The sequence below is a fragment of the Canis lupus genome, chromosome 16 (genome assembly GCF_003254725.2).
Source record: "Canis lupus dingo isolate Sandy chromosome 16, ASM325472v2, whole genome shotgun sequence".
Taxonomy (NCBI): Eukaryota; Metazoa; Chordata; class Mammalia; order Carnivora; family Canidae; genus Canis; species Canis lupus.
The window spans coordinates 42,055,724-42,075,793 of record NC_064258.1 but is presented as its reverse complement, the minus strand read 5'-3'; the positions used below and the strand labels follow the sequence as shown (position 1 = coordinate 42,075,793).

Sequence of the window (20,070 nt, the reverse complement as noted above, 5' to 3'; positions counted from 1 at the left end):
TGTAGTACACTGACTATGGTTTACCATGCTTGTGACAGTGTTGAGTGCTACGGATAAAATGGTGAGCCAGAAATGAACAAGGCCCTTTTCTTCAGGAAGCTCGCAGGAGGTATAAATTTGTGAGGCACTGTATTTAGGCAGTAATTTAAGAAAATAGGATTGATATATTAATGTAGGGAATAACTAATATGCTTGATGTTTCAAAATTGTGTCCAGTTTCTCAGCTTAAACAGGGATGCGTGAGGGAATTATATCACAATTTGTTAACCTTTTGTAACTTCTTAAAGCTAGAGAAGACTCAGCCATCCAGAGTGATTTAAATTCTTTTTCTTTTTAATTTATTTTTTATTGGTGTTCAATTTACTAACATACAGAATAACCCCCAGTGCCCGTCACCCATTCACTCCCACCCCCGCCCTCCTCCCCTTCTACCACCCCTAGTTCGTTTCCCAGAATTAGCAGTCTTTACGTTCTGTCTCCCTTTCTGATATTTCCCACACATTTCTTCTCCCTTCCCTTATATTCCCTTTCACTATTATTTATATTCCCCACATGAATGAGAACATATAATGTTTGTCCTTCTCCGATTGACTTACTTCACTCAGCATAATACCCTCCAGTTCCATCCACGTTGAAGCAAATGGTGGGTATTTGTCATTTCTAATAGCTGAGTAATATTCCATTGTATACATAAACCACATCTTCTTTATCCATTCATCTTTCGTTGGACACCGAGGCTCCTTCCACAGTTTGGCTATCGTGGCCATTGCTGCTATAAACATCGGGGTGCAGGTGTCCCGGCGTTTCATTGCATTTGTATCTTTGGGGTAAATCCCCAACAGTGCAATTGCTGGGTCGTAGGGCCAGAGTGATTTAAATTCTAAAGGTCCCCAGTGGCATGAGTTCAAATATATTCTTACTAAACTTTTTCTAATTAAAAATACACAAAAAGGGGATCCCTGGGTGGCGCAGCGGTTTGGCGCCTGCCTTTGGCCCGGGGCACGATCCTGGAGAACCGGGATCGAATCCCACGTCGGGCTCCCTGCATGGAGCCTGCTTCTCCCTCTGCCTATGTCTCTGCCTCTCTCTCTCTGTGTGTGACTATCATGAATAAATAAATAAAATCTTTAAAAAAAAATACACAAAAAGTATCCTTATACACATTGAGATTTTTATTTTCTTTTGTTTTAAATTTCTGGCACATCCTGGTATTTAGGAGAAAAAGAGAGCTAATGTGCTTTAGAATGATTTTATGTTAGAAAATCAGGTAACTTTTAATAGGAAGCTAGATGGTATGATAACTCTGTTTAACTGAGAAACTTCCAGAATGTTTCCCAAAGTGACTGCACCATTTTACATTTTCACCACCATGTATGAGGGGTCCAGTTCCTTCACATTCTTACCAACACTTGTTTTTATCTTTCTTTATTATAACCATTTTAATGGGTATGAGGTGGTATATCTCACTATGGTTTGGGGTTTTTGTTTTGTTTATTTGCATTTCCCTGATGGCTAATGGTATTGAGCCATTTGTATGTCCTCTTTGGGAGAAATGTTTATTCAAATCCTTTGTCCATTTAAAAATTACTTGCACTGTTGAATTGTAGGAGTTCTTTATATATTCTGGATACCAGATCCTTATCAGAAAATGATTTGCAAATATTTTTCCCTACTCTTTCGGCTTTTTCAATAGTGTCATTTGAAGCACTAATATTTCCAATTTTGATGAGGTCCAGTTACTTGATTTTTTCTTTTATTGCTTAGGCTTTTGTTGTATTTTTTAAATTGAAGTAGAGTGGATATACAATATTAGTTTCAGGTATATAATGGAATGAGCATTTATATACATAGCCAAATGGTCACCACGATAAGTCTAGTTACCATCTAACACCATACAAAATTATTAATACATTATTGATTGTATTCCCAATGCTGTACTTAACATCCCTGTGACATATTTATTTTATAGCTGCAAGTTTGTACCTCTTAATCTCCTTCCCCTATTTGCCCATCCCCCCACCACCCTATTCTCTGGCAACCACCATTTTGTTCTTTTATAGTTGACCCCAGATCAACATGGGTCCACTTTAAGACTTTTTTCAATAAATACAGTACAGTAGTGTAAATGTGTTTTCTTATGATTTTCTTATTAACATTTTTTCTCTAGCTTACTCCATTGTAAGAATATAATATATAATATAGCATACAAAATATGTGTTAATAAACTCTTTAGGTTATCGGTAAGGTTTCCAGTCAACAGTAGGCTAATAGGTAAGTTTTAGGGGAGTCAGAAGTTGTATACAGATTTTTGCCTGGGAGATTGTCAGCACTCCTAACTCCTGGATTTCTTAAGGGTCAACTGTATTTACCATCTATCTCTTTTGTTCATTTCTTGTTTTTTAGATTCCACATATAAGTGAAATCATCTCTACCTGTTTGACTTGTTTCTCTTAGCATAATACCCTTTAGGTCCATCTATGTTGTCGCAAATGGCAAAATTTCATTCGTTTTATGGCTAATATTCCATTGTATATCTATACCATGTACTCTTTAGCCATTTATTTATTGATGGACATGTAGGTTACTTTCATACTTGACTATTGCAAATAATGCTGTACTGAACATAAGGGTGCATGTATCTATTCAAATTAGTGTTTTTATGTCCTTCAAATAAATATCCAAAGGTGGAATTGCTAGATTGTATGGTATTTCTATTTTAAAAAATTTTTTTTTATTGGAGTTCAATTTGCCAACATATATAGTGGTATTTCTATTTTTTATTTGTTGAGGAGTCCACCATACCATTTTCCATAGTGGCTGCATCAGTTTATATTCCCACCAGTGGTGCATAAAGGTTTCCTTTGCCTCACATCCTCACCTATACTTGCTATTTCTTGTCTTTTTGATAATAGCCACTCTGATGGGTGTAAGATACTGTCTCATAGAGGTTATGATTTGTATTTCTCTGATGGTTAGTGACATTGAGCATTTTTTTCATGTATCTGTTGCCCATTTATAATATGTCTTTGGGGGAAAATGTCCAGTTTCTCTGCCCATTTTTTAAAATTTTTTTATAAATTTATTTTTTATTGGTGTTCAATTTGCCAACATATAGAATAACACCCAGTGCTCATCCCATCATCTGCCCGTTTTTTAATTGGACTCTGATTTTGTTTTCATTTTTGGTGTTGAGTTGTGTAAGTTTTTTATATATTTTGGATATTAACCCTTTATTGGATAGATCACTTGCAAGCATCTTCTTTCATTCAGTGGGTTGTCTTTTAATTTTTTAATGGTTTCCTTTGCTGTACAAAAGCTTTTTAGTTTGATACAGCCCTAATTGCTTATTTTTTCTTTTATTGTCCTTTGCTGAGGAGACAGATCCAAAAAATATATATATACTGTTAACGCTATATATATATTTTTTAGTTTTATTGTTTCAGGCCTTACATTTAGTTCTTTAATCCATTTTGAGTTGATTTTTCTGTATGATATATAAAAAAAAAGGGGGGTCCAGTTTTATCTTTTTGCTAGTAGTTATCCAATTTTCCCAACACCATTTATCGAAGAGACTGTCTTTTCTCCATTATATATTCTTGCTTCTTTTGTTGTAGGTATTGACCTTATAGACATGGGTTTAGTCTGGGCTCTCTGTTCTTTTGATCTATGTTCATTTTTTGCCAATACTATACTGTTTGACTACTAGCTTTGAAATATAGTGTGAAATCTGGGAGTGTGATACACCCAGTTTTGTTTTTCTTTCTCAAAATTGCTTTGGCAAGGTATTTTGGGTCTTTTCCGGTTCCAAAAAAATTTTAGGATTCTTTGTTCTAGTGCTGTGAAAAATCCTATTGGTGTTTTGTTAGGGATTGCGTTCAATTGCTTTGGATGGCATGGGCATTTTAACAATATAAATCCTTCCTATCCATGAGTATGGTTTATCTTTCTATTTATATGTGTCATCTTTGATTTCTTTCATCAGTGTCTTACAATTTTCAGAGTGCCAATTTTTTATCTCTGGTTAAATTTATTTCTAGGTATTATGAATGGAATTTCTCCTTCATTCCTTTTTCTGATAGTTTTTAGTATATAGAAGTGCAACAGATTTCTGTGTATCAATTTTGTATTCTGCAACTTTATTAAATTCATTAATTCTAGTAGTATTTTTGTTTTCGGTGGATTTTTAGGGATTTCAGTGCATAGTATATGTCCTCAGTCTCTTCCTTACCAATTTAGATGCCTTTATCTTTTCTGTTGGCATGTCTAGAATTTCCAAAACTACGTTGAATAGAAGTGATGACCATGAGCATTCTTGTCTTACTCATGCTCTTAGAGGAAAAGCTTTTAGCTTTTCACTGTTGAGTATGATGTTACCTGTAGGTTTATCATATATGGCCTTTATTTGTGAGGTATATTCCCTGTATACTCATTTTGTTGAGAATTTTTATCATAAAAGGTTGTTAAATTTTGTCAGGTGCTTTTTCTGTATCTATTGGGATAATCATATTTATCTTTCATTTTGTTAAGGTGATGTATCATGTTGATTTGTGGATGTTCAACCATCATTGCACCCCTGGAATAAATCTCACTTGATCATGGTGTATGATCCTTTTAATGTATTGTTGAATTTGGTTTCCTAACCTATTGTTGAGGATTTTTGCATTGATTTTCACCAAGAATGTTAGCCTGTAAATTTCTTACAGTGTTTTTGTCTGGTTTTGGCATCATGGTTTTGGTAGAATTCACATGCCAAGCTGTCTCGTCCTCAACTTTTATTGGGAGCTTTTTGATTACTGATTCAATTTCATTAGTAGTAATTGGTTTATTCAGATTTTCTATTTCTTCCTGATTCAGTCTTGGAAGATTGTATATTTATAGGAATTTATCCATTTCTTCTAAATAATTCAGTGTTTTGGCATATAATTGTTCATTGTAGTGTCAGTTGTAATTTCTCTTTCATTCTGACTTTATCTGGGTACTCTTTGTTTTTCTTGAAGTGTCTGGCTGAAGGTTTATCAGTTCTTATATTTTCAGTGAACCAGCTCTTACTTTCAGTAATTTTCCCTTTGTTTTTAAAATCTATATTCCCATTTATTTCTCCTTCTGGGACCCCACAATACAAATGTTAGTCTGCTTGATATTATCTCATAAGTTTCTTAAACTATCCTCATTAAAAACATTTTTTTTTCTTTGTGCTGGTGAGCTTGGATCATTTCTACTCCTCTGTCTTCTAGATCTGTCTTCCAGAACACCAATCCATTTTTCTGCATTCTCTAATCTGCTGCTGATTCTCTCTAGTGTATTTTCATTTCAGTTATTGTATTTTGAGCTATGATTGTGGGTTTTTTTTTTAAATGTTATCTATCTCCATATTGAAGTCCTCACTCTGTTCCTCCATATTTCTCTGGTGTTAGATGAGTTTTATTTAGGCTTAGGACTGTGATCTCTTATCAGGTAGATGGCTTATCTTTGTTTCATTTAGTTCTTTTTCTGAGGTTTTGTCTTGTTCTTTTGTTTAAAAACCTATTCCTGTCTCATTTTGTCTATCTGTGTTTGTTTCTATGTATTCAGTAGATCAGCTATGTCTCCTGATCTTGAAGGATTGGCTTTATATAAAAAGTGTCCTCTGGCGCCTGGAAACACAATATCCCACCGCCCCAAGTCCCCCAGCATCAGAAGCAGGTGCTCCATGGTGTTTTCTTTTTTGGGCTATGTGTTCATTCCCCTTTCACTGGATCACTACTCTTGTGGACAAACTGGTGGGTGGAGCTGGTCTCTCTCCAGTTCCTGGCAGGAGCTGCTTTAGCTTCATGCTGTCTGAGGCTACTTGCTAGATGTTGCAGATAAAAACTCCTTGATACATTGCGGGGGAGGGGGGCGGTTGTCCCAACTGGGATCTCCTGCTGGGTGAGGTAGACCTAGTAGGCTGGAGGTGTGTTTTCTGTTATGGGTATGTTGAGCAGGGCACATCCACAGAGGGGTGCTGGGGTAGCCAAGTGGTGCTAGTAATATAGAGGGAGAATGTCAGAAATGGTACCCACCAGTGTTAGGCTAGCTAGTTAGGAGGGCAGAAAAATGGTACCTGCTAGCATTTCTGCCCCAGAGAAAGTTCCTGCAGATCCCTGCACCTTTGGCACATGCCCTAAAATCAGTCAGCACATCTCTTTCATATATAGCCCAGGTGTTTCTCAAACTGCTGCTTTGATGTGTCTCAGATCAAGTAAGTTTGTGTGCAGGCCTTTTAAGAATGGAGTCTTGGTTTTCTGCAGCCCTCCAGCTCTCTCAGAGTTAAGCCTCATTGATTTTCAGTGAGGGACTCATTTCTTGGTACCAGGATCCAGGGCTGGAGGCTTGAATGCCTTGCTCGTCAGGGAGGATCTCTAGGGCAATCCCTCCTGCTTGTGTATTGTTGTGCTGGAGGTATGGATCCCATACAAACTGTCTCTCTGCCTCTCCTACCCATCTTGATCTTGCTTTTCCTTTATATCTTTGTGGAAGAGCTGTTCTACTAGTCTTAAGGGCATTCTCTGGAAAGTTGTACATGTAGTTGAAGCCTTGGTGTGTCTGGGGGAGGAGGTAAGCTCAGGATCCTCCCGTTCGGCCACCTTCATCCTCTCTCTGATTTTGATGTTCTGTGGAAGAAGCCATTGATTGATGCAAGGTTTATGCCTATGTTTTCTTATAACATTTTTATACTTTAAGCTCTTCAGCTTAGGACTGTGATCCATTTTAAGTTAATTTTTGTAAATGAAGTGGAGGGTCCATCTTCATTCTTTTACACATAGATATCCAGTTGTTCCAGCACCACTTGTTGAAAACAGTAGTCTTCCCCTCATTGAAATGTCTTGGCACTTTTGTTAAAAATAGTTGCCTGTAAATGTGAGGATTTATTTCTGTATTCTCAAATCTATCCCATGGATCTATGTGTCTCTCTTTGCTAATACCACACTGTTGATTACTGTGGTATATAATAAGCTTTTGACATCAGGAAGTGTGAATTTTCTTACTTGTTCTTTTTCAAGATTCTTTTGGTTATTCTGGGTTCCTTGAATTTCTATGTGAACTTTTGAATCAGTGTCCATTTCTGCAAAGAAGTCAGCTGGGATTTTGCGAGACATTGCATTGGATCTGTAGATGAATTTGTGGAGTGTTATCATTTTTACAATATCATGTTTTGATCTTCTTTAGTTTCTTTCAATAAGTTCTTTTGTGAATATTTGTATGCAACTTTCCTATGCTTTGGAAGGTGCTATTGATATTGGTCACAATAAAAGTGCTGGTTAAATCAATGTAATATGCTAATCTTAATCTCAATTAAATCTGAAATATGGAAAGACATTCTTCATGTCTCAATTCTATATGTAAACTGTTATAAAGGATATTTTTTTCTGAGAGGCATAGTAAATAATCCCAGTATATTATTCCCTTTCTACAATAAACTATTTGCGTTAGACTTTTCTACAATAAACTCTTTGCGTTTTTCCTTTTTACAATGTTGGACTAACATCATGCCATATTTCCAAAGCATATCATTGACCCTTGATGCATCAGTAACCCTTGACAAGTGTGGTTATCAGATTGGCAAATTAACTCCTGATTAAATGAGAAAGGAAGTGGAAAATAGGAATCAGATTGTGGTTTTCTTTGGCAAAGCCTTTATCTATGGAGTAGAAATGAGGGATATGATAGAGAATTCTTGTCTCCAATTAACCCTTAATAACTAATGTTATAATAATTGCAGTGGGGAAGATTTTTTAAGGTATCTGGATAGCAGTTTAATCTATATTATGTGGTATAAACATGTATTTTTCAAAATTCATAAACATGATTTTCCATTTTTCCCCCTGGCTGATGGTTACTTATTATTTAAGACTAACCTAGCATTATGATGAGCCCACTGAGGAAAAGTCAGTGTTTTGGCTTTTGGAGAAACATCTTTGATTTTAAGAAGTGGTATCCAAGTAGCCAATGACTTTGGGTGGATCATGTAACCTCTCTGATAATAGTTTTCTGTGTAATTGAAACGAATGATCACTAAGGTTTCTCTCTGCTATAGTATTCTATGACTACAAAGCACCTTGACCTTCCTTATATTCTGCTTGCAAATGCTCTTTTAGATGATACAGAAGACAATGTTCCACACGCAAACATGTTCCTCTGAGCATTAAATTTAAAATAATTATACCATGGCTTTGAGATAGTTTTTTTTTTTTTTAGCAACAAATAGTTGTGAAGATTAATCTGGCCATCTCTTCATATTTTGTTTTAGTAAAATGGTCACTTAATTGTAGAAGTTTGCTAAATTCTAAAAAGTTTAGCATGTAGAGGTTTAAACATCAACCCAATAGTTTTTTTAAATTTGTGATTTTAAATAAATCCAGATAACTTTATGTCCTGTTTTGTTACTTAACATGAGTAATCACTTCTATTGACTATTACATTTAGCAAATGCAGAAATTTTTAACTATTCCTCTTGAATATTTGAGACACCTCTATCACATAAATGATTCTATGATGGACAAGTCTCTCTTTCAAAGTTTGGGGAAGTTTCTTGAGATAGATTCTTAAAAGTAGTTTAAACAAATCAATACCTTTGCATATCTTATAGTTATTTCACTCAAGTGAATTACTTTCTAAAATCTCCATATACCTGTATACCATGATTGCAACAGAAGACTGTTGGCTTCACTATACTCTGGTTAACATTGGGTATTATTTTTAAATTGTGGCTAATGTAATAATTGAAAGCTATATGTCACTGTTTTAGTTTAACTTTTCAACAGTTACTTCAGACACTTCCATTATCTCATTAGGCAATAAAGAGGAGCAGAAAGAGAATAAACTTTTGAGGCATTGAATATTGGATTGAATCTTGGTCCTGTCACATTCTTTTTGTGTCCTGACCTTAGGCTGGTTTCCAAGCCTCTCCAAGTCTCAGATTTCTCATTTGGGAATATGAGAATGTTATAGGAATAATTCCCAGTATAAAAGTAATTTTGGCTTCATAGAATTTTTGTATAAAAAGCTCTCAAATGGTAGCTGCTTCTGGGGCTAGGGATCGTGATAATGATAACCCTTTCCATTGCTTAGGGTTCTAGTGACTTATTCTGAGTTCTTTTGCAGATGTTTAATTATTCTCAAAGCAAGTAGGAAAAAACACCTAAAGTCAAGAACCATCCTCCTGGGATCTAGCTGCTGTAATTTATTTAAAGAATCTGATGCTAAAAGATTTTAGCCAACATTGATTCTAAATAAAACATGGTTTTAGAAGGAAGATGTCCCACATACCACATACTATAATTACCTTGGTTCTACCACACATTAAAGCTGTTTGGGATACCAAAGCATGAGAGATGTATTTATCCAGTCCCCTGAGTGTTTTACACAAGATCATCAGGCTCAGGAGCCACAGTGTCTGCCTTGGAGACTGGAAAATGCACTGCTCTCTGCATACCCATTTACTAAATACAGCACAGGAGGATAAGGTTGCTTTTTTGTATCCCTTATTTCCAAGTGTTAGGAAACAGTTGAGAGTTGGAAACCTGCTCTGATGAGGTAATACTCACATAGCCAGCATTTCCTCTGGTGAGAAAAGGGATGAGCCTGTCTTTCACTGTTGGTTTATGATTATAACTTTTATCCTACTTAAAAAGCAGATTTTGTTTTGATATGTGATAAATTTAGTGTTTCACATCAAAGTGTGGATTATTTAGCAACTCTTGTTGGGACACAAAGGGTCTCTTTTCAGGAGGAGCTAGATTCCCACTTTACATACTACATACAAATATAGTCCATATTGATGGAAGTTTTAAACAAAAAAATAGGATGACGAGAAACACTAAGAATATCGACTTGGAAGAAAAGACCTCTTCCAGGAACATTAGTACAAAAGAAAAGATTAATAATTATGACAACAAAAGTTTTAGACTTCCCTTTTGTCAAAAACATTGTAAACACAGTGATGGACGCTAACCATAAGTAAATTTATTGTAGTGATCATTTTTCAATCAATACAGGTATTGAATTATATTGTACACTTGAAACTAATATGTTCTGTGTTGGTTATATCACAAAAATTATAAGCAATAATAGCAAACAACAAACTGGGATGGCACATGTAACACATTCCATATTTCAAACCAGCAAGTAAAGATGACCCCAGCAATAGACAAATAAATGGACAGACACAAAAGAAAAAAACATGAAAAAGTTTACAAATGGCTAATTAAAATAATGTGCTAACAATGCTTGTGTGTTTTTAAAACTAATATTGGTTTTGGTGTATGAGTGAGGACCAGGTACCACACACATAGTACTGAGGCTGTATAAATTATAACAGCCTTTCTGGAGGTACTATGGGGGTATAAAAAAGTCTTCTACTGGGCAGCCTGGGTGGTTCAGTGGTTTTGCGCTGCCTTCAGCCCAGGGCCTAATCCTGGAGACCTGGGATCGAGTCCCATGTCAGGCTCCCTGCATGGAGCCTGCTTTTCCCTCTGCCTCTTTCTCTCTTGTGTCTCTCATGAATAAATAAATAAAATTTTAAAAAAGGCTCCTACCCAGGAATTCCTTTTATCAGAATTGTTTAAAGTGAAAATACTGATTTTTTAAAATTGCCTTTCAAAGTTGTTTAGAAGGGGAGAGGGAATTGGAAACAACCTGAATGATTTCAGCAACACCTGTTTAAGTTAAACCACTTGTTGAAATTATGTTCACTGACATTTCAGTGACATTTTTGAAGCCACTAAAGCAATATATAAGAGGTAGCTAATGCCTTGGAAAGATAGGAAGTTTTTAAATATACTAAGTTTATTAAGTTTGTGTTAAGTTCAAAAATTGGTTACAGAGCACTATAATGTATAGGTAATTTCACTTCTATTTTTTAAGAAATATTCTACAGTGAAGACGGGTTTTTGTTTTTAAAAACATTTTACATGGATAAAACATAACAGCTTTCATTTTTTGGAGATCAAAGAAATAGTAGGCAATGTCACTGGTCTTGGAGAACTTATAGTCTTATGGGTAGACAGAAACTAATTTTTCTTTCTAATAGTTTTATGTGAATTTTAAAATATTCATAATATAGGCATTCCTCTTCCTACTAAGGAAGAGGACATTGTGGAAAAATTGGACCCTGAGTTGAATTTCCTACAATTGGAACAGAGATGTGAACATAAGACAGTAAAGATTACAAGGTATAAAAATGAAAAGAGTGTGGCAGTTGTGTCGTGTTGGGAAAGTAAGGAAATAAAGATTAAGATGGATATACTTGGTGTTAGAATTTGGGGGAAGATTGGATAGAGATGCTTGAATCCCTGGTTTAAATATTAATCGGCAGATTCTTCATGATCATTAACAGGACACACATCAGCCCTGGTGTAGTTGCATTTCCTAGCATCTAAGCAGCCCTGCACAGCATATGCTTGAATCCCATCTAGAATCATAACATCACTGTATTCTAAACTGAGTCTGATTAAGTACCTGCACATACACACACATGTGCACATACACTTCCATGCAGACTGCAGTGGAATCTGCGATTCTCTTGAATGTACTAGGATACTGTAACATATTGGCCTGCCAAAAACTTGTATCATTCATATCACATCTTTTTTTGTTTGTATATTAAGCCTTCCTAAAGACTCTCCACAGTTTTTTATTTGTGCCATTAATAGAAACTCAGCTTATTCTGTACCCTTTTAATAAAGCTGTTCTGTTACTTCAGTTTGCTTAATTTAAAAGTCTATTTTTTCTTTGGCTCCTATAATTTTTGTTTTTAAATATGGGAAAATAGAGAAACCTATGGCAGACAAATTGAAAAAAATCCTACCTACTCCAACTCTCGGTGGTGCAGACATTTTTGTATACTTGGCTTCAGGTATTTTTTTTTCTTATTCTTTAAAGTTGAGATCTTACTATTCATACAATTTTAAATCATGGTTTTTGTTTTTCCGCTTGATATCCTAATACAAGCTTTGCTCCCCTTCATAAAAACTCCTCTTATTCCTAATTTTTATAACTGTAATAACATTGTTCTTAGGTAACAAAAGTTCCTTAGGTTTTTCTTTACTGTCCTCAGTGATCTTTAGACATTCTCTTCAGTTAAGTCTTTGTATAGTAACCAAGATGGGCACTTATCTTTAGGTACTCTTCCTATATTTGGCATAATTTCAGAAACTACCGCTAGTGCAGAAGTGATAACAGCTGACCAAATAAGTAATCAAGGAACCTTTTTGAGCCAGTTTTTAAATCCATACTTCCTTATCCACCCCTCCCCAAAGTTCATATGTTATAAAAATAGTTGTAACACCTTAATAACTTCTCATTCACTTATTTAAAAACAAATACATATAAAGTGTTTAGGGGAGTACCTGGCACATTTTTTTAAGAGTTGGCTGTTAGTATGAATGAAAAGAGCATCCCTTTGCTTTGGCTCACGTGTGATCGCCACCAGGGGGCAGACTGTGCTGGGAAAGAAGTGAAAACCCAGCTGGAGCTGGAACACCTTTCCTGTGCGTGTGTGCCTGTGGTGCACCTGACTGCACCAGCAAGAACCGCTTTCTGACTTTTGACTTTCTGACTAGTGCTGCTGCTTTTTATTCTCATAGTTTCTTGTTCTGTTTAAAAAAGATCATTAGCGACATTTACTTCTGATAGATGTGGGAGCTTAGTGCAGTTGAAGTCAAAATTTTAATGAATGTGATGAGCTGGTGGCATGTTGCTAATTTCTCCTTTTGGATAGTCTGGGCTAAAGGATTTCCCTTTTGCACCTGGATTGCTCAGTCGGTGAAGCGTCTGCCTTCTGCTCAGGTCATGATTCCAGGGTCCTGGGACTGAGTGGAGCATCGGGCTCCCTTCTCAGTAGGCAGCCTGCTTCTCCCTCTCCCTCTGCCCCCAGTTCATGCTTGTTCTCTCTCTCAAGTAAATAAAATCTTACAAAAGATTTCCATTTTAACCAGGATAACCTAGAGTTTACTATTAACTAACAGACAAAAAGCCATCCAAAACAAAAAACTGCATGACATCTGAAATGGGGTGGTATCAGGTCTGTTTTTAACACCAACATTTAATTTGATTCTATTTATGATTGTCATGCTGATTGATATTTTATTTATTTTTTTTCAAATTTAAAAATTCTTTTTAATGTTTTGCTTCCCTTGGTTTTCATTGTCATTATGATATCAACAGACTTTTATTAATAAAAATACATTTTTACTCATATTGAAAGCCTGTGTTTTTCATTGTCGATGGATAAGACTGGAGGGATGTTTCCCGCTGTCCAAGGTAGGCCTAGTTCTAGCCCTTGACCTGGAAACACAGACTATAACTCTGGTGGAGTCCCAGATCCCATCAAGGTTATTTGCACATTCTCAGCCTAATTACGCATGAACACCTTAAAAATATTCTTGACCACTAGGCAGGTGGGAAGTTGTTCCAATTGTCAGTTACTGGAGAAAAAGAAGCTGGTACCTAACTCTGTTCCATCTAGAACAATCCATGTGGCTTTGGGAATGGCTGTATGAATGTCAGCATACTGGCTGAAATGACAACAACACATCTGACTGTAATTCCAAGGAAAGATGAACTCCTTTGTTTTAGCTATTCAATTTTATTTTTTAAGTGAAAAAGTAAATATTAAATACTATTATCCAACTGTATAAACTCTAGTATTATATATATAAATATGCATATTTATATTTATAAAAATAATAATTCATTTTCTGGATGAAGAACAGAGGCTTGGAAGTTAACTAGGTGATTCACAAGCTCTGCTGAGTCTCAGAATCAAGGGTAGTAATGTTCAGGCCACACCGACCAATTACATCTGAATCTCTTGGGGTAGGATGTTCGTATTCTCCTTTTTTAAAGTTCCCCAAGCTAAACATGAGAACAAATGAATTAGGTCCTATTAGGTCAGAGGCCGACACAAGTTGTACTATTGATTATCTTAACTCAAATATAGCTTAGCTTTTGCTGTGTTCTTGTGTGTGCAGTTTCTAATAAAAGGAAGGAAGCTGATCCTTTGCTCAACGGTACTGAAAGGTGAGCTATAAAATTGTACCCCAAGAATGTAACAGTGCTCTATTTCTAACCTGTAGAACTAGTCTTCATCCACAGGTGCTTATCAGGCTCATTCTTCAAACTTCAAAAGAAATACAGATATCCAGAAATTATTCTAGAGCAGCTGAATCAAAATCATTAGGAGAGGCACCTGAGCTTGTAAACTTTAAAAAAAGTTCATGATTTTTGATGCCAAATTTTGGCTGAAGATCTTTAGAGGTGTGCCACATGGTATGTGCTTAGCTGTATTCGGTTAAATTATAGGGAAGCTGATTTTTAGAAAAATAACTTTAAAAAATCACATAGAGTTATCCAGCAATGGAACAATCTATTTTAAGGCAGTGAGCTCTCAATAGCTAGAAAAATAAAGGCAGAAGTTGGATTACCACCTGCTGGGAATGTTGTCCAAAGGCCCTCAAATTTAGTAAGTAGTTGGATCACCTGATATCTAAGGTTACTCTCAATTCTTAAGTTTCTTTAGCCAAAACCTGCAATCGATCACCTACAATGGATGTTCACATTGTTGTGAAAACTCATGATTTTTCCAGAAGTATCATAATGATATTGTTTCTAAAACTGGCTAGAATGAAGTAATATCAATGAAATAGTGTTAATGGAACATTGTCTCTTATACTGGTCTTACCAAGGGGAATACCTTTCCCCTTGCTCGAATGGACAGAAGGGACTTTTTCTTCCTCCCTGGGAGACAGAAGTGTGGGAACAAGCTCTGTGAATCCTCATTCATTTCCTCTCAAAAGACTCTCATCTGATGAGTGGTTTTGGGAGCAGGAACTCAGCACGTGTGGCCCAGCCCCCAGTGGGTTCTCTCACCTTAAAAGCTAAATGGTCTCAGAATGCCAAGGTGGCCTCTATCTCTGGCAAGGCAGAGGTTTGCAGTTGTATGCAGGCAGCGAGATATTTTAGGGAGCCTGATAGGAAAACAAGACAACCTGGCTCTCTACTTTGGCTTCCCTTTTATAATAAAGCTGACATTTTGATCTCTCTCAGACTCCCATGTTTTATTTCTTAATTTGTTCCAAAGTAAAGAGGGGAATAAGAGAGTTACCTATTGGTGTCCTTAAGTCCCATAAGCATCACAATCGAGTCATAAATTGTAATTGCCCTTGAGTTCTGAGATAGCATTCCATTATTTTCTTGAAACTGATGAACAACCATAAAGTACAAAGTATTTCCAAAGTTACAAAAGGAACACCACATGTAAAAGGCCATCTTTCTTTACTGACATAATTTGGGAATTCTAACTGCTCAACTATCTGTTTTTAGCAAACAATAACATTTTCTAAGATTGTACTTCTTGAGAGTAATCTTAGTCGTGATCTGCAGCAGTTGGTCCTGGGCAATTTGAAGAGAGGTCTTCTTTATCTTCAGAGGCTGTTCCACACCAAATACAATACAGATGTTCTTCTCTTAAATAACCAGTCAGTATTTGTAATTTTTCCAGTATACTTAAGTCTTCACTTTTATAGTCATCTTCATCTTGCTCTTTTTTCTCCTCTTCGTCAGTCTCCTCTTCAAGCCCTAACCAGTACCATGCTTCCCTGGGAACCTGAATGTTCTTCTGTGTATCCAACTGCCGGCAGGCTTGCTGGCTTCTTTTCAGGTCCCCTTCCAGCTTCACTTCATCTTGCTTATATTTAAGTCGCAGTCGAAACTGCTCTGCAGCTGTTTCTTCAGCTTGGTTTTTCATGTGAATCTTTCTCCTACAACTTTCTAGTGTTTCCTCTGCTTTCTGTTTCAGTAATGCCTCATGACCAAGGCCGCTTTTTCCTGTTTTGACGTTAAGGGGGATTGGCTCAACAATACCATCTCCACTCTTGCCAAGGGGCTGACCACTTTTATATCCCATCTTTTGCAGCAAGGTAAACCCTTTGTTTTCACAGCCTAGAGCATTCTTCAACCCAATGTCACGTCTTTCTTGTTCTTCTTCTTTTAAACTCTTCTGCCTGTTTTTCAAATTGGCTTCCTGTTGCTTTTCTTCTTTCCGACGGGCTTCTCGGATCTGCCTTAGCATTGGCAATCCTGGTCTAATGGACATTGGACATTAATGGACATTAATGAAGGAATCAGACATATAGTCCTCTTCTTCTGCCGTGTTCAACTTCATATGGCAAAGGTATCTGGTAGCTCTACTAGCCCTGGACCAGCTGCCGAGAGCGCGCGCTGCACATGCGCCCACCTACCAGCACAGGACTTCTGAGCCTCAAGTCTCACCTGAGTTTCCCAAGCAAGCAATCCTGATTGATATATTTTAGTCACAAGTTTTTGAGGGATGTTGGCAGGAGGAAAGGTAGTTACAGCATATTAATATGCAGAACCTGGGAAAAGGGTAGTTGTTTAATAATAAACTGTGATAAAGTGAAAAGACAACATCTAACTGTAGCTCTTCCTTAATTCCTTGGATATTTGTGGTTCTGTTGCCATGGATACAGGGTGTTTTTTTGAGATCCATCCTGTGTGTGTTAACAAGTTATATCTTTCCCACAGCTAACCCTTGATAGAAAATTGGGTTTGTGTCCCTTGTTGACAGCTTTTAAGATGTTAGGCTCCTGGGTGGAGGAGGAGAAGGGAAAAGGAATTATTCAAAATTTATCACTAACAGTTTCTACATTTATTTCTAAGTCTTGTTTTCTTAGGAAATCTTGGAAACAAGCATAGATCCTTTTTTATACATTGTTTTCTTTTTTAAATCAAAAAGGGTTAAGTGTTGGGTTATTCCTGGTTATTAATAATATTACCTTTGCTTAAGTGAGCATGTTGCCTGGCTACTTTATTTATATTCCTACCTTCATCTTCCTTTAGTTTTTGCCACCATATTTTAATGTACTTTTACAAACTACCAAAATAAACACTGAACAGATCCCAGTAAAACAGATCCTAGCTTGTTCCTAGTTTCAAAGCATCACCATGAAAGGCCACCTGATTTTCCATAAATGCAATTTATAAAGCAGTAACTGTAATCTTAAGAATGTGGCTTGATTAATTTTATTCCTCTGGAACTATTCTATTACATCCGATAGAGAAAAATTGCATTAACCTCTTCTGTAGATTAGTGCAGTCCTCAGAACCTATTAAAGTTGAACTTTAACCTTTTTGTCAATCTGTTATAATAGAAGTTTTATTAAAAACCGTACCTGGGAGCATCCATTACCTGAAGGCATTTAAAAAAAAAAAAAGTGTATCCAAAGTATCAGGTTTACATAGAGATTTATGTTCAAAAGTGTTAGGTTTTTGAGATCAAAAAACATATGTTATATGTTTTATGTTTATTGGGAAAAAATACCCAGTGTTATTAGTGTGAATATAATTAAAATTTTTAAAATCAGAATATAGATTACTGAAAAGAAATCTTAATTTTCTCCTAATTCCTAAATCAGCATGAAATACTCAAAGTAGTTAATTTCCCTCATCCATCTTTCAAGTAGTGAGAGAATCCGTGACATTATTGGTGGTTATATAAAGCTCCTAAGACCACCCACTTTCTCCTCCCCTTTACCATCTCTGATGAAAACCATAACAACCCCTTAAGCGTGCACAGTGTGATGTCATTCGGAGGCTCCTTACTGCTGGATCTGCTAACAGGAGATTTTAGTCAGAGGACGGGTATTGTTTTGGCAACATCTGGAAGTGAAAACGGAAGCCAGGAACACTTGGATAGCTCTGGGTTGCCTTTTTTTTTTTTTCCCCCTTTTGTGTCTGTACAGTGGAATGACATTTGCTATGTAGGCATGTTTTCTCCTGCGGTTATTTCTTGGCTTTGAAGAGTACTGAGTTTAAAAAGACAGTATGTGATAGTTCTGGAAGCTGTTTCTTCTGTGAAATCTTTTTACCTGCTCTGAAGACATGTTGTTGTCTCCCAAATTCTCCTTATCCACCATTCACGTCCGACTGACCGCCAAAGGACTGCTTCGAAACCTTCGACTTCCTTCAGGGTTTAGGAAGAGCACTGTCATTTTCCATACAGGTTTGTCTTGCATACATGTCGGTTTAGTGTTGCTTGGGGGACATCTTGATTAACTTGCAGCTGCTTATCAGAAATAGTCTAAGGAGATACCTAATTGAGGAAAGAAAGCTGGGAGAGAATGGGGCTTTCTTGGTAGAAACAGGCATTTTTGTTCTTAACATTTCAACACATGAGCGTCTGATACTTTGATTCCGTGTAAGCAGACGTGTGTGCGTTTTGTTTGGAGAGAGCAGAATTGTTGCCTTGGAGCTCCCTGGCTCCTTTCTGACACTTAAGATCTGTAGAAAACCACACCTGTTAAATTACTTTTTGCTTCAGATGATTTTGGAGCTGGGACATATGGACGTTTCTCTGATCCTTAAAGGAGATGAAAGGAGAGGGTTTCTATAGTTTTTTATTAGATACTGTCTCACTGAGATTATGATAGGTTAGTTTAATATGCTAAACGGTTTCTAAATTCAAAATATTTCCAAAGTAAAACATCCTAGTAGTTGTGGAGAGGTAATAAGTGAGCCCCCCACCCCTAAAAAAAAGTAAGTTTCCTAGCTTCCTGGTGAAAATGTTTGCAATCGCAAAAGACTGCCTTTGATATTTATGCTTGTATCTGTCTTTTATTCTCTGTGCCTAAGATGGAAATAAATGTAGTGTATATTTTAGGCATATGTAAACCTGCATGGGATTCAATTAATTGCCTCACATTGCTCCCTTTTGTTCACATAATAACTGCAGCTATGGGTAAATTATGTTGGTTTTATGCTGTAAAAACAGGTGTGGTAGTATATTTACTCTGGCTGGTTAGCATTGACTGTAACAGGACTGTCTGAATATGTAAACAGATTTTTTTTCTTCTTTCATATTTGTGTCAGCCCTGATGTGTCTTGTTTTCCATCCCATACCTAGTGATTTTTTTTTCAGCTGACTGTTCTTAGTTTTCCCAGAGGCATCTCCCTTCCCTGAGGGATATCTCTCATTTTTTTCCAGCAGCTTCTCCTCATGTTTCATAACTCCCCTTGACCTGTCACTGAAGTCTGCCAACCTTTCCCTTGGTCTGAGCTGGCAACTGAAGGTAAAACAGCTGTTAGGAGGCAGAACAGTGGCTTGCTCTCTCCCAGCCTAAATGCCTTTGTCATTTTTTTCTGCCTTTATAAAAAAAAAAAAAAAAAAAGGAAAAAAGGCTGCCTTGTATTTGCAATAATCTGTATGATCTAAAATAGCTCCAAGTTAAAAAAAAAAATCTGTGCTCCAAGTGAGAAAGTCAAACTGTACAGAGGTTATATAATTTAAAGTGAGTCTGTGTCTTGCCCGGGACCCCTGTCCTCTCTCCAGGGACCACCACTCTCGTGGGTGCTTGCAAAGCCTTCTGGTAACTTGCTCATTATATGTAAGCCTATGTAAATTTTTATAGATTCTTTCCTTATACAGAAATAATATATATATATATATATATATATATATATATATGCATTTTTCTATAAATTGCTTTTTAAAGTTAATATAACTTAGATTTTCATGTTAACACATTTATCCCTGCTTTTTAATGGTTATGGGCACCATGATCTATTTAACCAGTTTTTTTTAAAAAAGATATTTTTCGGGGCCCAGGTGGCCCAGTGGTTTAGTGCTGCCTTCAGCCCAGGGCGTGATCCTGGAGTCCCAGGATCGAGTCCCACATCGGGCTCCCTGCATGGAACCTGCTTCTCCCTCTGCCTCTCTCTCTCTCTCTCTCTCTCTCTCTCTGTGTGTGTCTCTCATGAAGGAATGAATGAATAAATAAATAAATCTTTAAAAATAAAAAAAAGATATTTATTTATTTGAGAGAGAGAGTAAGCATGAGCTTGGTGGGGTGGTGGGCAGAGGGAGAAGCCGACTCCCCCTTTGAGCAGGGAGCCCGATGTGGGGTTCAATCCCAGGACCTCAAGATCATGACCCAAGTGAAAGGCAGAAACTTAACCTACTGAGCCATCCGCACACCCTTTACCAGTTTTCTCCTAGTGAACATTTCAGGTTGTTTATTGTATTTCTGTGAAGCA

The 20,070-nt window shown here is 36.7% G+C and overlaps 2 protein-coding genes across 7 annotated transcripts in view; one reads left to right on the top strand and one right to left on the bottom strand.

The window, feature by feature from the left end:
• The window catches only part of MTUS1 (microtubule associated scaffold protein 1), a 165,616-nt gene that overhangs the window by 94,435 nt on the left and 51,111 nt on the right, over positions 1-20,070 (top strand). The window contains exon 1 of one of the 6 annotated variants that reach the window (XM_025469476.3): positions 17,563-18,040. The exons of the other annotated variants lie outside the window; for them this stretch is intronic. Coding sequence (XP_025325261.1) covers positions 17,920-18,040 — 121 coding nt within the window. The 5' untranslated portion in view covers positions 17,563-17,919. Of the gene's footprint in view, positions 1-17,562; positions 18,041-20,070 lie in introns of those variants that run through there. 6 annotated transcript variants of the gene reach the window in all.
• LOC112673807 (G patch domain-containing protein 11-like) lies at positions 15,188-16,936 on the bottom strand. The gene has a single exon (XM_035699861.2). The coding sequence runs from the start codon at positions 16,112-16,114 to the stop codon at positions 15,386-15,388; it is 729 nt and encodes a 242-aa protein (XP_035555754.1). The 5' UTR covers positions 16,115-16,936; the 3' UTR covers positions 15,188-15,385.

What these genes read in the sequence shown, in the direction of transcription:
- LOC112673807 (XM_035699861.2), bottom strand. Translation starts at nt 16,114, where the DNA reads ATGTCCATTAGACCAGGATTGCCAATGCTAAGGCAGATCCGAGAAGCC.